Raw genomic sequence first — 19,488 nt, forward strand, 5'->3', positions numbered from 1 at the left:
GCTGCCTCTTGCACACCCCCTACTGGGGATATGCCCGCAACCAAGGTACATGCCCTTGACCGAAATCGAACCCGGGACCCTTCAGTCCCCAAGCCAACGCTCTATCCATTGAGCCAAACCGGTCTTGGCAATTTTGAAAAACCTTAAAAACTTCAGAAAAAGTGTGCAAGAACGGCACAGTACGCGTCTGGGTACCCCTTCACCCTGACCGCCCCGTTCACATGTTGCTACATTGGCATTATCGCGTGTGTGTTTTTTCTGAACCATTTGGGACTAAGTTGCTGACACTCAGCCCTAAACATTTCAGCGGGCGTTTCCTAAGAACAGGGATGCCCTAACAACCACAGCGATAAGGAATGTAACATTGGTAAAGCACTGCCTACTGCCCAGGCCTCATTCCGCTTCTCCAGTGTCCCCGCAAAGTCTTCTGTGCCCCTCCCCCTCCCTGGCCTCAGGGTTCAGTCAAAGACCGGACGTGGCATTTAGCTGGAGCCTGGGTTTGGATTTCTCCTCTTGGGCTCAGTGGTCCCCAAACCCTTGGCCCTGCCCCCCGGGAAGGCAGCACTAGGTGGAGGCAGTGCTGGCCCTGAGCTCAGAGGTATTGGTGGGGCCTTAACCAGTTTGGCTCAGCGGATAAAGCCTTGGCCTGCGGACTGAAGGGTCCCAGGTTCGATTCCCGTCAGGGGCATGTACTTTGGTTGCAGGCACATACCCAGTGGGACGTGTGCAGGAGGCGATGTTAACTTGTTATCCCTCTCCCTTCCTCTTTCTTAAAAAAAGAAAGTAGAATATTTATTTTATTTTTTTAAAAAAGAGGTGTTGGTGGGATCCATAGGAGGGACCTGAGCCTTACTTCAGCCCCATCAACTTTTCCTGGGGCGGCGGAGGGGGGCGGCGGGGAGGGCGGGGGAGGATATAGCCCCTGCCCCAGGGCTGGCCTGGAAGAATTCAGCCTCACAACAAACTGCTTTCTGTTTCTGTTGCTCTCCCAGTGCTAGGCCCGCACTGTCCCTCAGTGCCCACTGGAACCCCCGGGGCTGGTGCCATGTCCTCCCCTTTGGCAGCTGAAAGGGGTTTCTGTTTTGCCACCTGATGAGGAAGCCGGTGATGGCCACGTGGGGCCACATGATAACTCTGGAGGGCCCACGGGGGGTGACCTGCAGCCAAGTCAGCCGGACAGTGCCGCCGCCTCCTCCGGCTCCGGGCTTGCTCCTCCGGCGGCAAGTCCAGCCAGGGCTCTAGAGGTTCACGGCGTCTGGGCTCCGGCTGCACCCTCAGCCACCATGATCACCCCGGAAAATGCCCCCGCTGGCGGGCGGGGTCTCCTGTAGCTCCTCCCCCTCCCTGAACTCAGGGCTCCATCCAAGGCGCGACTTCAGCTGTGAGCCTGGGTTTGGATTTGCCCTCTGGGGCTCAGTGACTCTCCCACCTGTCACACCAACGACTTCCCCGGGTTCCTCAGCCCCAAAGCATTTCCCTGAGGGGGAAGGCGGGACGTGATCCGCTCAGCTCTGGGCCCCTGACAGGGCCCACAGGACTGTGTGTTGAGTCTTCACATGACTTTCAAAGACATGACTTTTTCAGCCAAGAGTGTGTAAGTCAGGCCGGACCGGGGGCATCACTTCTAGTTCCAGGTGAGGAAACTGAGACGTAGCAACAATTTCAAAGGCACCCTATTGCCAGAAGAAACCCAGAAATGAAGTGCAAGCTCCTCAATCTACTCTGGGGGAGGCAGGCTCACAAGTCACCAGCTTTGATTGCTGGCTCTGCTACTTTATCGCTGTGTGAACTTGAATCTGGGAAGGAAGGGGTATAAGGAGTGATAACTGTCTGTACCTGCATTTGGAGGTAGAAGTAGGACCAGAAATAGAACCCTGGTTGCTCTAAAGACCCTTTTCCTGAACTTTCCGTGCCACAGGTTCTGGGAAGCAATCAATAATAATAATAATAATAATAAGTCATTTCCAAAACTGGTTTGGCTCAGTGGACAGAGCGTCGGCCTGTGGACTGAAAGGTCCCAGGTTCGATTCCGGTCAAGGGCATGCACCTTGGTTGCGGGCACATCCCCAGTGGGGGGTGTGCAGGAGGTAGCTGATCGATAATTCTCTCTCATTGATGTTTCTAACTCTCTATCCCTCTCCTTTCATCTCTGTAAAAAATCAATAAAATATATTTAATAATAAAATAAAATATATTTAAAATAATAATAATAATAATAATAATAATAGTCATTGAGTGCTTGAAACCTCCAGACAATGATCTTACATTTTAGAGCTATTAATCCATTAAATCCTCACATACTTCCTGTGAGTTAGGTGTGTTATTATCCCCATCTGCTGGTTTTGTAGTAAGGCTTAGAGGCGTTAAGATACTTGTCAGAGGTCACACAGCTGCTGCAGGAGCAAACTGGAGCCAGGTTCCTGCCTCCCCGGTGCTCTGATCGTGAAGCAGACAAGTGGTGCTGCCAGACGCACCCTGGACCAGGTGTACCGGTGAATGATGCGGATTTTTTTCAGTGGATGGAGCTACAGATATGTTGATATACCGTATATGCTATTTTGTTTTATTGACAACAAGCTTCAAAACTTCATGTGTCAAATTTTCTGAAGGTGCTAACATCATACCAGTAGATATTTTTATGGTTAAAATTTTTGAATTTTGTGCCAAAGACGGAGCATTTGTGAGAAGTTTTCATTTATTTTGAAGAAAAGTGCTGCTGAAAGTTACCGTATACTTCGGGAAGCTTATGGTGAACATGCCTCATCTCAAGATGCTTGTGAAGGCTGGTTTAAACTCTTTAGAAGTGATTTCTATGTGAAAGACAAAGAATGCCCAGATCAATTTGAACCACACTTTGACTGTAAAACCACCAGAATGGGCCAGAAGACACGGCAAAGTAATTTTGCTTCATGAGGACGCACCATCACCCACTTCAAAACCAGTTAAAGACACGTTAAATTTAACAGGGGTCCTCAAACTTTTTAAAGTGGGGGCCAGATCACGGTCCCTCAGAGAGCTGGAGGGCCGGACTATATGAACTACTAATTCCTACTGTAACACCTCGGCTGCGCTCACTGCCCAAAAAACCTGGCGGGCCGGATCAGACTCCTCTGCGGGCCGCATGTGGCCCGCGGGCCGTAGTTTGAAGACCCCTGCGTTAAAAGATCTTGCCTGGGAAGTACTAACCCGTATTCACCAGACCTCGCTCCTTCGGATCACCACTTGTTCGGATCGATGGCACACGCACTTTCTGAGCAGCACTTCGAAACATAGGAAGAAGTGGAGAATTGGGTCTCTGAATGGTTTGCCTCAAAACAAGAAAAGTTCTATTGGGACGGTATCCACAAATTACCTGAAAGATGGGGGAAATGTGTAGCTAGTGATGGACATTACTTTGAATAAAGCACTTCTGATGTTTCTCTTGAAATTAATGTGTTTTCTTTGATTACAAAAGCCACATTATTAACCAGTTCGCCTGGTATTTCTTGTCGTCGTTGGGGCCCGAGGCCTGAGAAAATGAAACAGGTGAACAGGTCACTGGGTTGAGAATGAGTTGGGGGCTGCTCTGGACTCAGGCAGGTGGCGGTTTGAATTCTGGCTCTTCCACTTGAGTGGCTTTGGTGTGATTTGATCTCTGAGATCTCCGGGTTTTGGGTTTGTAAAATGAGAAATTGCATGAGAGAAACCTGGGTTCTGCTTCACACTAGAGTCATAATATGGAAAAACCTGTTTCATCCTCTGTAAAATGGGAGAGTAACCTCTGGGCTGGTGATTGAGTAACTAACTGTTGGGGTAAACTAACTTTGAGGCTGTAAAGGACCTTAGTAGAAGCTGGTTTTCACCTGAACCAACAGTTTATAAAATGATTTTTTTTATTTTTTATTTCAGACCTCAGCTTGGTTTGGGAAGGAAATGGTGCCCTCCGTACGGTCCTTTATTTTATATTTTATTTATTTATATATATATTTCCCCTCCGGCCCTTTAGACGAGCGTCCATTTCACCAGCCACAGATTGCATTCTCCACGCCCACAGATTCGGGCTTCCCAGCAGTGGGAACGCGCAAAGCCTTTTCCCAGGGAAAGCTCATGGTTGGCCCTGTGGGATCCACGTGCTAACCTCGCTGCGCCGGCTGGCTGCGCAGCTTCTGGGTCTCCACCCGACCATTTCTGGGAGCCAATTGACGTCAAAGTCACGGCCAACCTTCTTAAAGGCACAGTCCCTCACCCCGTGTTCGGTGTGTAGTTTTTGTTTTTGTTAGAACTGTCAGGCTGCACAAAAGTTTTAAAGACGAGGCAGGTGGTGGAGTTGGCCGGGGAAGGAACTGTGTCTCCCTGAGAAGCGGGATCAGAGATGCGGGCGTAAGGTTTAAGCCCATCTGCCACCCCGCGAGGCGGGGTAACCTGGCCTGTTCAGCCCCGAGCTCTTAACTTGGAGCCTCAGTCTCATCAGCTGCAAAATGGGGCGAATCATGACCTACTTCTAAAAAAATTTGAGACTTAGAGAAGATAAAACAGTGTGAGCCCAAGCTGGTTTGGCTCAGTGGCTAGAGCGTTGGCCTGCGGACTGGAAAGGTCCCAGGTTCGATTCCGGACAAGGGCACATGCCTGGGTTCTGGGCTCAATTCCCAGTGGGGGGCGTGCAGGAGGCAGCCGATCAATGATTCTCTCTCATACTGATATTTCTCTCTCTCTCTCCTCCTTCCTCTCCAAAATCAATAATAATATATTTAAAAAAAACAACGGTGTGAGAGTAACCAATGTCGGTCCTCTTCTCCCTTATTCACCCTTTCTGGTCGGGGCCCAAAGTCACGCGGAGGTGGGACCGAGCCCAGCTGGAAGCAGGGGCTCCCCGCTTCCGGACCAGCCTTTCTCTCTGTCCAGCCCGCCAGCACGTCTAACCCCGCTGCGCACCAGCGCCCGGAGCCCTCCGCTTTTCCAAGCGGTTCTGGAGCTGAGTCTCCGTCTGTGAAATGGGAGGATGCAGGCTGACTCCGGTCCCGGGAGGTTGTCAAAACCCAGCCCCGCGGAAAAATGCCGGCCGTCACTCTCCGATGGCCCGCGGCTTCGGAACTGACTCCCCCCCTTTCCCTTTCCCCCGCCCCCAGCCTAAGCCCCTGCGGACCCGCGGAGGGTGGGGCTCAGGTGCCGCCGGAGGCCTGGCCGGGGGTGCGGGCTGTGAGGACGCGCGGGCAGTGCGGCGCGGCCGGCCGGGCGCCACGTGGAGACCGCGCCTGGGCTCGCGGCCGGCGGGGCGGGTAGGGCCGCTGGGAACAGGGCCCGCGGCTCCCAGGAGGCCTCGCGGGCGGGGCGGCGCACTCCGGCGTCACTCCGGGCGCGCGGCCGGTCGGCCCGGGGGCGGGGCCCGCGGCGGGCGGGGGCGGGGCCTCGCGGCGGGCGGGGGCGGGGCGGCGCGGCGGCCTTCCTCCTCGGCGGCCTCGGAGCGAGGCGGACGCGCGCGGACCCCGCACCGGTCGCGGACCCGCCATGGGCCCGCCCGACCCCGGGCTCCGCGCCGCGCGAGTGCCATCCCAAAGCCAGGTGGGCGGCGGCGCCGGGCTGGGGGTCCGGCGGGGGCGGAGGCCGGAGCGGGGTCCCCCGGGGTCCCCGGGAGCCTGGCCCGGGGCTGGGCGGGGGGCGCGGAGGAGTCGCGGGCCGTGGCGTCGACCACCAAGTGGGCTTCCCCGGGGAGTGGGGTCGGGACCGGGAGGGTCGCCGAGGGGCGAGGACCGATCCTGGCTCCCGCTCCTGCCTCTCGGTCGGTCCCCCGGCCTGGGATGTTGGGGGGAGCGGGCAGAGGGATTGTCCCCATCCTCGCCCCGGGCCCAGCCTTCCCGGCCCGGGGGCGAGGGGTGGTGCGGGGCAGGGAGAGCGGGTCTGCTCACACATGGCCGCTCTGCCGGGCCCCTCCAGCTCGGTGCCCGCGGCTCCATGTGCCCGCCTCGGGGCTGGGCTGTAATCCAGGGGCCCCGGGGGAGGAGAGGGTGCTGGGGGGGGGGTGTTGGTTTTGATCTTGGGAACGCGGGGCCGAGCCCAGCGCCTGTAAGAGGAGGTGCCCGGGAAGCCTGCGGGGTGAGGGCGGGGGAGGCCTTGGCCGCGGGCCAGGTCGCCACTGTTGCCCATTAACTAACCGGCGGCTGTCCCGGTTTCCTCATTGCGCCCAGAGTGACCTTGAGCCAGGTCACCTCCCCCAGCCTCAGTCTCCCCATAGGCAAAGTGGGGACGGCAGGAAGGGCTCTCAAAGGCCCCTGGGATGACCCCTGGGATGACCCCTGGAACTCCCATTAATCAGAGGGTGAATGGGGTGAACGGTGAGAGTGAAGTCCGGAGCTCCCTGCCCCGCCCTCTCAGCCACTGATTTCTGTGCTGGGAGCTGGGACTCCTGGAGCTGTCTGTCTTTCAGGATTGAAGCTCCAAGATGGCTGATCAGGACCCTGGGGGCATCAGCCCCCTCCAACAGATGGTGGCCTCAGGCGCCGGGGCTGTGGTCACCTCCATCTTCAGTAAGACCTGGGAGGTGGGGGCCGGGGGGAGGACAGGCCAGAGACTGGAAGGGTCTTGGTCCTGGACGGGGTGTCAGGAGTGGCGCCTTGAAAGGAGTCTTCAGCCTGCCCTCTCCCCTAGTGACCCCCCTGGACGTGGTGAAGGTCCGCCTGCAGGCTCAGCGGCCCTCAGTGCCCAGCGGTGAGTGTCCGCCTGGAGCCAGTAGGGGGTGGTGTCTGCGCAAAAGGATCTCCCAGAGATGGGATGGGGGGGAGAGGGGGCTCTCCTGACTTGGGGGGCCACCTTGTGTTTTAGAACTGACGCCTCCCTCCAGACTCTGGAGCCTCTCCTTCACCAAATGTGAGTGCCCCTCGCCACAGGGAGCGTGAGGGTCCGGGGAGGGAGGGCACCGGCGAGCCTGGCAGCCACGGGCTGGCACGTGCTTCAGGCCCTCCCAGCCCGCCCTCTGTCCTGGCAGGAATGCCCACGGAGGGCCCAGCCTCTGCCGGCCCTCCCGGGACGGGCTCACCCCTCCCCGCCACGGCCGTCATTGTCCCCTCCCTCCCCAGTGCCCTCTCTCCGGCCCACAGGGAAGTGCCTCCTCTACTGCAACGGTGTCCTGGAGCCCCTGTACCTGTGCCCCAATGGTGCCCGCTGCGCCACCTGGTTTCAGGACCCCACTCGCTTCACTGGCACTGTGGTGAGGAGCGGCTGGCCCTCAGCGGGTCTGTCAGAGTTCCTGAGGGACAGAGGCTGGCAGCAGGCCCAGGAAGACGGAGTATAGCAGAGCTTGTTGGGGCAGCCAGTTCGGTTCTGGAAAGGCTCCCCTGGGGGGGGTGCCCTCCAATGGTTGTGAGGGTGAACGGAGTCCGCCTGGAGCCCAGTGGGGACTGGCATGGGTGGGACCTGAGGGGCTGCTGCCTCCCAGCAGGACCAGGGCTGTGGGCAGAGGGAGGGCAGAGGGTTAGGGGTCAGCGGGGGCCAGCCCCTTCACAGGCGTCTTTCATGTCACCTTCCTGCTCTTGGCCAGGACGCCTTTGTGAAGATTGTGAGACACGAGGGCACCAGGACCCTGTGGAGCGGCCTCCCAGCCACCCTGTGAGTCCCGTCCTGCACGCTGTCTTCCCTTGTGCCCTGCTCATCTCTTGCTCCCCTGTTGGCTGGCTGGCTGGGCAGGGCTGGCTGGGGGGTTGGAAGTCCCAGCTAACGTCTCTTCGCACCTCCAGGGTGATGACTGTGCCAGCAACCGCCATCTACTTCACGGCCTATGACCAACTCAAGGCCTTCCTGTGTGGTCGAGCCCTGACCTCTGACTTCTATGCGCCCATGGTGGCTGGTGCCTTGGCCCGCTGTGAGCACAGCCCTGGCCCTTGGTCTCCGTCGGCCCCCGCTCTGCCTGAGCTCGGTCCTCGCTCCCAGCTTCACTCTACCCGCCTAGGGGTGGGGAGATGTCTCGGGCTCCCAGACCCTGGGCACACTGCCATGAGGACCTGAGAGCTGATCCCTCCCCGTTGCTCCCCACAGTGGGCACCGTGACTGTGATCAGCCCCCTGGAACTGGTACGAACAAAGCTGCAGGCTCAGCACGTATCATACCGGGAGCTGGGCGCCTGCGTCCGAACCTCCGTGGCCCAGGGCGGCTGGCGCTCGCTGTGGCTGGGCTGGGGCCCCACCGCTCTCCGGGATGTGCCCTTCTCAGGTGGGCCCCCGGGGTGAGGGGATGTGGGACGGGGGGACCCCTGCATGATGCACCAGAGGTTACAGCCAAGACTCAGCTTTGATACTACTGACCTTGAAGTCATGTGATTTCTCTGAGCCCCATCTCATCTGTGAAATGGGCTCAGTGTACAGGGTATTTGCCCAGATTTTCACGAGATAATTCCTGCAGAGAAGCTGTTACGGAAACTAGTGTAACAAACGGGCCTCTTAACTGGGAGGGAGCGGTTGTCATGGGATAGGTCAGTGGAAGAGGGTGGTTTGGGGCCCACCCTCTGCCTTCCCCATCTCTAATGAGTGTATCTTGTGCCCCAAGCCCTGTATTGGTTCAACTATGAGCTGGTAAAGAGCTGGCTGAGTGGGCGCAGGCCAAAGGACCAGACATCAGTGGGCATCAGCTTTGTGGCTGGTGGCATCTCAGGAACGGTGAGTTGACTGGGCGGGGGTGTGGCTGGCAGAGGTGCCCTTGATGGCAGTGCGGGAGCTGCCTGTCAAGAAGCAAGCTCACCCTCCCTGGTGCTAAGGCTGGCAGACTCTGGCTGGGGAGGGAGAGGGTCCTGGGGATGGAGATGAAGCCTCCCCTCTGCCCCCAGGTGGCGGCCATCCTGACTCTACCCTTCGACGTGGTGAAGACGCAGCGCCAGGTTGCGCTGGGAGCCGGGGAGGCGGTGAGAGGTGAGGGGTTTGGCTGGCATGGCGCGGGGGCTGGCGGGGTCCAAGTGGGGTTTTACTGGGCTATGCCTTGTGCCCGCAGTGTCACCTGTGCCCGCCGACTCCACCTGGCTGCTGCTGCGGAGGATCCGGGCCGAGTCCGGCACCAGGGGCCTCTTTGCAGGTGCGTGTCTGTGCAGGCCCTGGTGAGGGTGGGCCCTCTGGGACCAGCCTCTGACCCCAGCCTTGCCCTCCCCCTGCAGGCTTCCTGCCGAGGATCATCAAGGCCGCCCCCTCCTGTGCCATCATGATCAGTACATATGAGTTGGGCAAAAGCTTCTTTCAGAGGCTCAACCTGGAACAGTCTCTGAGCCAGTGAGAGGAGCGAGGGGATGAGGCCCATCTCTTCTTTGGACGGTGTGGGCAAGAGGAGTCTGAGCCAAGTGCCTTGTCCTCAGGGGAGGGGCCTCCTTTTTCCCTCTCAGCTCAGCCCCAGGGGAACCAGCCCATCCGCTGGGCCTGCGCAGGCCCCGTCAGACAGCTTTCTTCCTGTGGTCCTCATCCCAGACCCCGGGATACTCCCTTTTCCACCCACCTTCCCAAGTTCAAGACCAAATCTGTTCACTCTGTCCTCTTGCCCATTCATTTCCCTGTGTTTGTTATAGCTGGGCCTGCCCCCAAGGCCCACAGAGCCCTGGACCTGGCCAGTCTGAACCCCCTGCTGTTAACTCACTGAGTGTAAAGATGATGATTTTCCTCCCGTGTCTGTGTCTGCAGGGCCAGGGGCATGGGGGTGGGGGGAGCGGCTTGGTGAGTGATTGGCATAGAGGAGGCCTGGAGGGGTCTCGGTGGGTCTAGGCTTTGGCTGCCTGGGTGGTGCTCGTGGAAAGGACCCCCCAGTTTGGTGAGGACCCAGAGTTGGGGTCAACAAGCAACCTTGATGGTGTTGGGGCCGGGGGAGCGGATGGGGAGGCATCTCCCCACGGCGCACTTAGATGTGACGGAGGGAGGGCTGCTTCACTGCCGGGCTTGGTCTAACGGGAGGCCTGCAGCTTGGGGCCAAAGCGGAATTGTGCGGAGGACGGAGAGGCCCTCTGGGCCTTGCCTCCATCCTGCCCACCCCCCATGGCGTTCATTCTCTCCTCGGCCAGGAGTTGAGCAAGTTCTTAAAGAGTGTCTGGTTGAAGGGGGGTATTTATGTGTCCTGGTCCTGCTCTGGGCGGACTAACACACCCCCCCCGTCACCCATTCCGGACTGTTGGGACCCGCCTGCACCCACAGGACGCACACCCGTTCTGTGGTGCAGCAGCACGTGGGCCCGGCACTGGCTCTGCCGCATCCTGCCCCCCTCAGGACGGTCCTGTCCCCCCCCACAGACAAGGCTCCCCTCAGTCCTCTGGTTTTTATTTGCCTGATGCCCTCAGAGCCCTGCCCTGGGGCGAGGAAGAAGGGACTCAGGGAGTGAATACAGGACAGACGGGCGGTGGGGACATGAAGGTGCTCCCAGGGAGGGTGGGGAGGGTGAGGAAGAGTTCCAGAGGGAGCAGCAGGCATCAGTCACCAGAAGATGGACCAAGCTTCCCCACGGACTTGCTGTGGCCTAGGCGACCCCACTTCCTGCCCAACCGGCTTCCCCTGGTAACGCTGCTTCCTGGGCAGGAAGCTGGAACCGGAAGCCAGAGGCTCCGTTCCCGAGACCCTGGCTGGGTGGGCAGCGTGGCCTGGACTGGGGGACTGAGGAAAGGCGGCCGTGTCTGTGCCCTGGCAGGCGGGGCTGGCATGAGCCACACTTCAGCTGGGGCTCAGTGCCGGGCTGCCCTCGGGGCTGTCGCTCACCAGGCACTCGTTGGATTTGAAGCTCGCGAGGGACTTGCAGCTGGGGATGGAGGCCAGGGAGCCGCAGAGGCCCAGCATGGAGGGCGTGGGGTCCTTCCCTGGGGAGAGAGGGGGGGTGAGGCCAGGCCAACCAGTCTGCATGGGTCAGGGCCTTGGGATGGGATCAGACCACCCCCTACCGGGAGACGCCTCATTTCTGCCGCGTCTGCCATTTCCGTGAACCTGGTTAGGCGCCTGCCTGTGCCATGCACAGCACAGGGGACACTACTGTAACCGTCGTATGTTTCTGTCTCCCCGAGGTGCATCCGCTCTGTCCATTTATTAAACACTGAGCACGTGTTCTCTTCCAAGCACTGGGATACAGAGAACGGACTAGACAGTCCCTGCCCTCAAGGAGCTCACAGTCTGGTGGGGAGACAGACATGGACAATCACAGACTGTGGCAGGTCACATGTTAGCCTGCCTGGTCTCAGATCTAAGGTCATCCAGTACAGTGGTTTTTAAAAAGACAGACATCCAGGCACCGGGAGAGCTAGGGTGGGAAACCAAGATGAAGCCACGGGGAGGGCAACACAAGTGCATGCGTTGAAGTCCTGGCATTCACTGAAGGGAGCCGCTACTTTGGCTCAGAGCTTCCTGGCAGCCAAAGAAAAGGGGAAAAAGGGTCAGGCACGGGGTGCACGGAGTGCATGAGATATGAGCAAATCAGGCAGAGACCTCCCCGAGCCTTCGAACCCCTTGAGGATGTCATAACGAAGCCATTCAGCCCTCGCCACATGCCAAACGTGGTCACTGATCAGCATCCCCACGTTACAGGTGAGAAGGCTCAGCAATGTGAGTGACCAAGCTCTGCCACCAGAGGAGGCGCAGCTGGGGTTTGCACTAAGGGCTGCCCTACACCCCAAACCACCAAAACACGCTCTTAATCGCTGTGCTAACCTTTCTGGAAGGGCTGAGTTCAAGGGAATTGACCAGGGCCTGACTACAAGCCCCAAGGCCTGGCCTGAGCCCTTCCTGGAGGCATGCTGGGTGCTGCCTGGGGGGCAGGGGGATGGGGGTGGGGCTCACCGATGGGGCCCCAGGGCTCCTCATCCTGCTTGCCCTCTCCCAGGCGCTGGGAGTCCGAGCTCAGACTGGCTTCAGCTGACAGCCGCTCCGTGCTCATGAAACTGTGTCTGTGACAGAGTAGAGAGCTGGTGTATGGGCAGAGGCTTACCGCTCCCTCCCTCTCCCCTGCCCCCCCTCCCGCGGAGGGACGGCACCCAGGCCCAGCTGAGCCCAGCTGTGCTCACCTCCGGTACAGCTTGGGGTTGCTGACACCCTCAGCCCCATGGAGCGTTCCCAGTGAGGGCCATTGGTTGACCAGGGACGTGGTGAGCTCCTTGGAACCCTGGACTAGGGGGGCGTGGTCGCCAGGGATCAGACCTGTCCTGGGATGGGGAGGTGGGGGTCAGGCTGGCTGGGAGAGGGAACAGAAGTAGGGAAGGAGTCTCAGCAAGGGGGAGGGGTTAGGGTTGAAACATGGGTAGCAGAAATAGGGACCGAATGTTGAGGATGAGTGGGGCAGATTCTAGAAGCCAGTGGAGAGTGAGCACTGCGGTCAGAGAAGTGGCAAGGATTAGTGCCCTCAGGCTGGGGGATGGAGGGAGTCAGGAGAGTGGTGTAGGAATCCTGAAATGTAATCAGTGTTTGGGGGGGGCGGGAGTGTGAGTTTGGGAATCATGCTGGGAGGTCACAGGAGGATGAAAGGTTCAGTGGGTAAGTATCAGGGATGGGTGGAGGTCAGGGGTCACCATGGGTGATGAGTCAGTGGGCGGATGTAGCACATCAGAGGGAATAATTCAATGATGTTGAAAGTCGGTCCTTGTGAGTGATGTCGGGGCCCCGGGAACAATGTTGGATGGACGGCTAGTCTAGCTGGTGTGGGGTCACTGACATGAAGCAGGGAGGGTTTTGGAAGGGTCCCAGGATCATAGGTGAGGATAATATAGAAGGTTCCCGGGGAGGTTTCCCGGGAGAGGTGATGGGTCAGTGGTTTGATGCTGGTGGCTGGTGGAGTTGGATGCAGGCATCAGGAAAGGTGAGGTTGGAGTCAGTGGGGGCGATGTGGGGGGTTCCCTGGGGGGATGTGTTGGGGGGGGACGGGTCAGGGGTCAGGCAGCCACGCTCACAGCTGCTCCTGCAGCTCCAGGATCACGCCCTCCAGCTCGCGCTTTTCGCGCTGGTTCTGCGCCGCCGCCTCCTCCAGCTGCAGCTGCAGCCGCCGGTTCTCCGCCTCCAGGTCCTTCAGCTGCGACTCGCGCAGGCGCACCAGCTCCTCCAGGTAGCCCTGCGGAGCGGGGTGAGCGGGGAGCGGGGGTCCCAGCACCGGCCTCCCCATCCCCCCACCCCCCAGCTGCCCGTCACCGCCGCGCACACCTTCTGCGCGTACACGATGCGGAACTTCTGCTCCATCTTGTGCCACTTGCTGTACCAGCTGTCCTCGTCCGTGACGAGCGGCAGGTACGGGTGCTCCGGGGAGTTGTCCTCGCTGGTGCTGCTCTCCGCGCTGTGCCGCTCCTCCTCGTCCGTCAGGTAGTCGTAGCTTGCGGGAGGGAGCGGTGCCCGCAGGCTCGCCGTGCATCCCTCGCTGCCTGCCCCCTGCCCCCATCCCGTCCCATGTCCCATGTCCCATGTCCCATGTCCCATGTCCCATGTCCCTCCGGCCGGGGTCTGCCCGTGCCCCCCGCAGCGATCCAGCTTCTCACCTCTGGGTGAACTTCAGGTAGGGCGTGTAGTCGATGACCACGGGGGCCTTCCCATCCAGCACTTCACCCTTTAGGCAGAAGCTGAGACCAGAGAGCCCACAGGGAAGGGGGTGGGGATGAGGGGATGGGGGTGCACATTCGTGCCTGGGGACACCCCGCCACAACCACCCCCGCACGGGCACCGACACCTCGGCCCCACCTGAAGTCTATGGCGCTCAGTCCGATCAGCATCCCCGTGAGCACCGTGGCCTCCTCCCTCAGCATGATGGCTCCTGAGTCATAGAAACGCCTGTGGGGGGGCGGAGGAGGGACTTAGGGTGCGGCATCCTCCCTGGAGCCCACGTCCCCGGCATCTCTCTTGTCGGTTCACTACAAACCTTCCTTAGAGGAAGGAGGTACCTGCTTCCTGCTCATCCCTCAGGTGTGGGTCTGTGTCTCCCTCAGACGGGCCCACTGGGAATGGCACCTGTGTCTCCCACCTATTAGAACGTGTCCCCCGAGAACAGACTCCCCTCAGTCTCCTGAGCTGCCCGTTTCCCACCGAGTACTGAGTCACCAGCTCCTTAAAGGAGGACACACACCATTCCCACTGGCACAGCTGCCTTAGTCCTGCCCCTGCCTGGGACACAGTGCGGAGAGGAAGCCCCGTGCTGGGACTGCAGTCCCCACAGGCAGGGCTGTGTGGTAGGACATGGAACAAGGCCAACAGGTGAAATGACGCCTGGTTGAGACTTTTGTCCAGCTGTGTGTCTGAAGGGAGAGATGTGTGCTGGCAAGTGATGGGGATAATGAATTTTATTTGGAAGAAGTGATGATGGTGCCCAGGGTGTGTATCCTAACTGCAGGGTAGGCTGGCCTGTGGACAGACTGGGAGAGAGGGAAACTAGGTGCATGCTGGGAGTTGTAGTCCAGATAGGAACTGTTGCTTCAGGAAGTTAAGGATCAAGTGTGTTTAGGTAAAGGACGTACACACTGGGACCTTCGGTCTGAGCTGACTGAGAGGGTCTGACCTGGTGGTCCGGGTGTCCCGCAGGGCTGTGGTGATGTACTCCGACATGCGCTTCTCCATCAGTGCCACTCGGATCCATGCCCGGCCCTGGAAGGCATGCGCACCTTTACTGAAGGGACTCACGTGTGTACCATTGGGCCTGGACCTCCCGTGGCTCTTCTCCCCATTATCCACGGCGGGGCGAGGACCAAGGAGCGGGCAGTTCCCCGGCATCCGGAGCTCGGAGCAGCCGCCCGGTCCTGCCCATGGCGAGCCGCTCACCTTGGCGCGGGCCGTGCTGATGTTCTCCATGTTCTCGATGCTGCTCACGCAGTTGTTGGGCACTTTGCTGCAGGCCAGCCGGATGTAGTCCCAGAAGCCCCGCTGCCCGTCGGAGCTGAACCAGCTCACTGGACCTGCTGGGGCACAGGCCGAGCCAGGGCAGGGAGGGGGCTCAGCGAGACAGGGAGTTCAGAGAGGGCCCATGTCATGGGTCACATACATGCATAAGTGTGTGTCACGCACATACATAGTGCCTGCCCTAAACATATGTGCACACATATGCATGCCCACAAAGGGACATCATATAGCTGCATGTCCAGAAGACCCCGTCCCCTCTCCCTAACTCTGTGCATGAGTTGCTGTACATGGACCAGAACTGGGACCAGGGTCAGCGATGGGGTTCAGGAAGCCACAGAGTAGGTCCGAGTGGATGGCTGGCGGTTGGGGGGCTGGGCACTGAGGAACGGGAACCGGGCACACCTTTGAAACGGTGGCTGAGGATCTGCTCTAAGATGGCCGCAAAGTTCACAAACTCCTCGGATGAGTCGTCGATGGGCTCAGCCGTGTACTTCTCCAGCAGGGTCTTCACGGAGAACCTGGGGGAGGGCAGGGAGAGGGGGCGGGGGGCGTCGGGTGAGAAGACAGGGTGATGGTGGCGGGGGAAGGGCATCAGGCAGAGAGAGGGACAGAGGGCAGAGAAGAGTCATGAAGAGCATGGGTGGAGCAGGTGGCAGAGGGAAAGCGTGGGAGACGGGGGAAGACAGAGTAGAGGTGCTGTGACGGGGGTGCTGGCGCAGCAGGTGGGAGACGGACATAGCGGGTGACAGGAAGGGTGACAGCCAGAGAGAGGAAGCTTTGGGAACAAGGTACGAGAGGGGGTGAAACAATAGGTAGCGAGCCCGGGCACCTGGCGCCGGAGGCTGCCCCGGAGCCCCTCCTTGCCCACCCTCTGGGGTGGCATTCTCTACGTATGTGTGTTGGGGGTCAGCTAGGAGTTAGGAGCTGCTTTGTACCCTACCCCTGCACTGCACTGTCTTCTGCTTTTGCTGGCATAACCTTTAGTACCCTCTGGAGTGGGGGGGCCGCCAGTGCCAGGGCTTGTGAGTGGGCGCTGAAAACATGGGGTGTGGGTTTGCATGGTGACCAGGTGGGCTCTCAGCACACCAAGGCCCCCCTGTCCCCTTTTCCTTCCCTGCTTAGCCGCCCACACACCAGCTGCCCGGAACCGGAACGGGGAGGTGCAGAGCTGGGCCGGGGGAGGTGCGCGTGTGGGCCTGACAGACAGGCTGTGGAGAGGGAGCACTGGCTGCGGATCTGCGGAAGGGGCCGTGGGGGCCTGACACCTGGCTTCTCAGAGAAGGGGGAGTCAGGGGAAGCCCAGGAGCCCCCATCCCTCCCCGCAGTCCTGCTTGAAGCCTCAGCTCCCTCTGCAATCCCTACTCCCAACCCTGCAATCTCCACCCGCCATGCTGCCGTGTGCGGGGCAGGGCGGAGGGCACGGGTCCCAACATCCCCTATTGCCCTGTTGTGGGTGGCAGAGCAGATGCAGGGGTTGCTTATAACTATCCTTTTCCCCCTAAGCTGATCAAGGCCCATAATTGGCCCAGCACCATACTGTGCAGTGCCACCTCACCCATCCCTGTAACAGTCCTGGGAAATAGTTCCTCTGATCATCAACATCATCCCCAGTTCACATATGAGGTAACTGAGGGTCCAAGTGGTCAACGGATCTATTCTGAGTCACACCACCCAGCTTCTGAGGATTCCAGTCAGCATGTCTGATTCCAAAGCCCTTGCTCTTTCTGTATACCTTGGTCCCCTAGTGGCTGTCAAATTCCCAAGGACCTGAGCAGCCCCTGCCTCCTCTGCCCTCTGCCCTCTGCCCTCTGCCCTCCGTGCTACACTCCAGCCCTGGGGCACCGGCCTCCTTGGCTCGCAGGCCAATGGCCCAGCTGAGTCCACGGACCTTCCCTGCTCCCCTTTGGACTCAGAGTTGGTCTGGCTTGAGATCAGAGCCAGGTCTGTGTGGGGGTTGCACCGTGGGGGAGGCAGCCTGGGACTCAAGTCCTGTTCCCTTGTGACACCCTGTGGCTTTGGACAAGTCATTTCCTCTCAGAGGCCCAGGTCTCAGGTGCAAACAGGAACAGTATGACCTGCCTCCTGACATTTTGGTCCAGATCCCAGACAGGACTAGCAGGTGAGTGTGTGTAATCCTGAGGTGGTGAGAGGCTGGATTAACGGGAAGGTTGGGCCTGCCAGAAGGAGTCTGTGTTTTAGGGTGTTATCTGGGTTTCCTTATGCAGCCCCCCACACCCTGGTGATTTCTGACCATTGGGGCAGACCACAGCGGGGGCCTGGGGCTGGGTTCAGTATTGTAGCCTCTGTCCGCAGGAATGGTCATCGCCCCCAGAGCTCCATGGTGTGCTCCCCGTTAGGATGTGCAGTGGCTGCTGCAGGTTGCCATGGAGACAGGGAGGCCAGGGCCCAGGGGAGACCTCAGCTTGCTAAAGGGACCTGCTCTGGGAGCTGGAGGCAAACCATGTGACAGCGATGAGGCAGCAGAGCCCCAGGGGTTTCTAGCCTTTCTTAGTCATGCCCCTGTTTCTCCCCAAACTCTCTCCCACCGCAGCACCAGCCCCCTTTCAATCCACCAGAACCTCTGCTTCTGCCCCCCCTCCCCACACGCTCAAGAGACCCCGCTGCCCTGGCCGGCAAGAGAAAGAAGAGGAACTGAGGAGGCCACGAGGGAGGAGAGGGACAGGAAGGGTGCCATCAGGACGGGGCTTGTGTGCCAGGCATTGGGCTAGACTCCTACATGGATTATGTCATTGCCATTCCTGGCATGGCTGTTGCATCTCTAATGGGGGTGATGATGCAGGCACCCAAGACCCGGGATGAGTAGAAGACTTCAAAGCTGCACAGCTAATAACTGAAGGAGCAAGAGCTTGGACCTAGGGCCACTGGCCGCAAAGGCAGAAATCCTGGCTTTGCACCACACTGGCAGAAGATGCGGAGTGAGGGTGGAGGCAGAGGTCTACACTTCGTACCCATCCCTTCTCTAACATCCCAGGCATCTTTACAGAGGCCTGATGTGCTGGGCGCTGCGAGGCCCCGGGGACCCAGTGGTGTGAGACAGGCACAGTGGGAACCCGGAGGAGCTATAGGAGCCAGGAGCCTGGGCATCAGGTGGGCACGGATTCCCATGTACAGGCAGGCGGAGCTGGCAAGGGAAACCAGCCGAGATGTGTGCTGGAAGCTCAATGCCCTCAGAGGCGGCACGGGGTGGGGGAGCAGGGAGACTGCAGGTGAAGGCAGCTGACATGGGGATCCAGGAGAGATGGTACAGGTGAGGGCTGCGGTAGAGGCTGAGCTGATGGCATTCCTCAGGGCAGGCCATGGAGGGTGGTCTCTGCAGGGCTGAGGCGGGAAGCTTCACTTCCTGGGCCCCAGAAAGCAGGGGAATCTTCTCAACACCGCAGCAGCCCCACCCTCCGGGACCAGTGGGCCTGCCCTCCCAACCTCCTCCCCTCCAACCAAGGAGACCCGGTCTCTGCGGCCCGGCCCTCAGTCCTTCCCCTGGCAGGGGCAGCGGCCCTCAGCCTTCCCTGGATGAGTTCAGGGTCTTCGCCCACAGGCCCTGCTGACTGCACAGGTCCCGCTGCCCAGAGAAGGAGGGCACCATTTCTGCTTCAGGAACTGAGCCCTGGAAAATCTCCCCGAAAAGCCCGCTCCAGAGAGGCCAGGCTATTGGCAGGAATGAGGGGATGCTCGGAGGGCAGTGACCTCCTCTCACCGCCTCCCTGTCCTCAGCAAGGGAGCCAACCATCCCCGCCCCTCCCCCCGGCACAGTGTCACTTCCTGGCTCTCACAGGAAGCTGCAGCACCAATGAAACACTCCCCACCCTCCGGGCCTCGGCTGGGCAGAGGCCTGTCTTGGCCTAGACGGGTAGGCACCAGACCTCCAAACCCCTCCCGGTCTGGGCCTCAGAGGACGGTGCACTCGCTCCTCTGAGCCCTGAGCCAGCTTCCTCTTCTCCGGCTGCTGTGCATCCTCCCCAGGCAGGCTCCTCCAGGTTCCCAAACTCTCCCCGGCCCCTCCCGGCCCCTCCGCCCCGCAGAGCCCACCTGCACACGGTGATCAGGTTCCTGCGCTCCACGGCCACGTTGCGGGAAGACGCTTTCTTGGAGGACAGCCCCAGAGCCATGGCGGTCAGGACAAAGCTCGCTTCCATCCAGATGTGCAGCCCCTGCCGCCGCTGCCAGCTGCCCCTCGCCCCGCCCGGCACCCCGGCCTCCGCGCCGGATCACGGCTGGGCCCCCTGCCCGCCGGGGCCCCGCGCCCTCCGCACGGCCATCCCCGGCCCCAGGCTCCCTCCCCCGGCGGCGATGCGGGAGCAAACAAGGCCGGGGAGGGAGCTCTCCGAGGTGCTGAGCCGGCCCGTCACCCCCTCCTCCAGCCGCCGGCCCCCCACCGCGGCCGGTGACGTCACGGCCCGGGCCCCGCCCCCGGCAGGCCGGGGACCAATCCGCGGAGGATGCAGGGCTTCGTGGGGGAGGGGAGAGGACCAGGACCTCCGGGAGGGGGGGTCCCCTGGAAGAGGCAGCGATTGGAGGGAGGAAGAGGGGGTATCTGGCCTGTCCTCCACCCCCATATCCAGAGCCCGGGACCCCTCGTCTCACGGCTCTGAGCTCCAACTCCTCTACTCTCCAGTGTCTGACCTGTGGTCAGTGGTGACCACCTCAGATTTCACCCTGTAATGGATGGAGGTCCTCACCTCCTGTGCCCTCA

The 19,488-nt window shown here is 60.2% G+C and overlaps 2 protein-coding genes across 8 annotated transcripts; one reads left to right on the forward strand and one right to left on the reverse strand.

The window, feature by feature from the left end:
* Window positions 1-5,401: 5,401 nt before the first annotated feature.
* SLC25A39 (solute carrier family 25 member 39) lies at window positions 5,402-9,602 on the forward strand. Of its 2 annotated transcripts, none has more exons than XM_084863594.1 (12): window positions 5,402-5,538; window positions 6,401-6,500; window positions 6,622-6,681; window positions 6,796-6,840; window positions 7,050-7,180; window positions 7,511-7,578; window positions 7,707-7,831; window positions 8,005-8,178; window positions 8,512-8,621; window positions 8,789-8,870; window positions 8,950-9,030; window positions 9,110-9,602. In XM_084863594.1, exons 2-12 carry the CDS (start codon window positions 6,416-6,418, stop codon window positions 9,223-9,225), a joined length of 1,077 nt encoding a protein of 358 aa, XP_084719720.1. In that variant the 5' UTR covers window positions 5,402-5,538; window positions 6,401-6,415; the 3' UTR covers window positions 9,226-9,602. The 2 variants fall into 2 exon arrangements, with proteins under 2 accessions (XP_084719720.1, XP_084719721.1); XM_084863595.1 differs by having other exon boundaries at window positions 7,071-7,180.
* Window positions 9,603-10,234: 632 nt separating this feature from the next.
* Window positions 10,235-19,173, reverse strand: RUNDC3A (RUN domain containing 3A). Of its 6 annotated transcripts, none has more exons than XR_014793105.1 (11): window positions 18,825-19,173; window positions 15,180-15,295; window positions 14,700-14,848; window positions 14,440-14,525; window positions 13,629-13,718; window positions 13,430-13,510; window positions 13,101-13,266; window positions 12,854-13,011; window positions 11,975-12,137; window positions 11,751-11,857; window positions 10,235-10,780 (listed from the first exon to the last, which is right to left on the reverse strand). XR_014793105.1 is itself a non-coding variant. In XM_084863550.1 (11 exons), exons 1-11 carry the CDS (start codon window positions 18,929-18,931, stop codon window positions 10,638-10,640), a joined length of 1,326 nt encoding a protein of 441 aa, XP_084719676.1. In that variant the 5' UTR covers window positions 18,932-19,170; the 3' UTR covers window positions 10,235-10,637. The 6 variants fall into 6 exon arrangements, 4 of the variants coding, with proteins under 4 accessions (XP_084719676.1, XP_084719675.1, XP_084719674.1 ...); XM_084863550.1 differs by having other exon boundaries at window positions 11,975-12,112; window positions 14,700-14,833; window positions 18,825-19,170; XM_084863549.1 differs by having other exon boundaries at window positions 11,975-12,112; window positions 14,700-14,836; window positions 18,825-19,170.
* Window positions 19,174-19,488: the final 315 nt, after the last annotated feature.

The sequence above is a fragment of the Pipistrellus hanaki genome (assembly GCF_964339955.1).
Source record: "Pipistrellus hanaki genome assembly, chromosome: 16".
NCBI classification, from domain to species: Eukaryota; Metazoa; Chordata; class Mammalia; order Chiroptera; family Vespertilionidae; genus Pipistrellus; species Pipistrellus hanaki.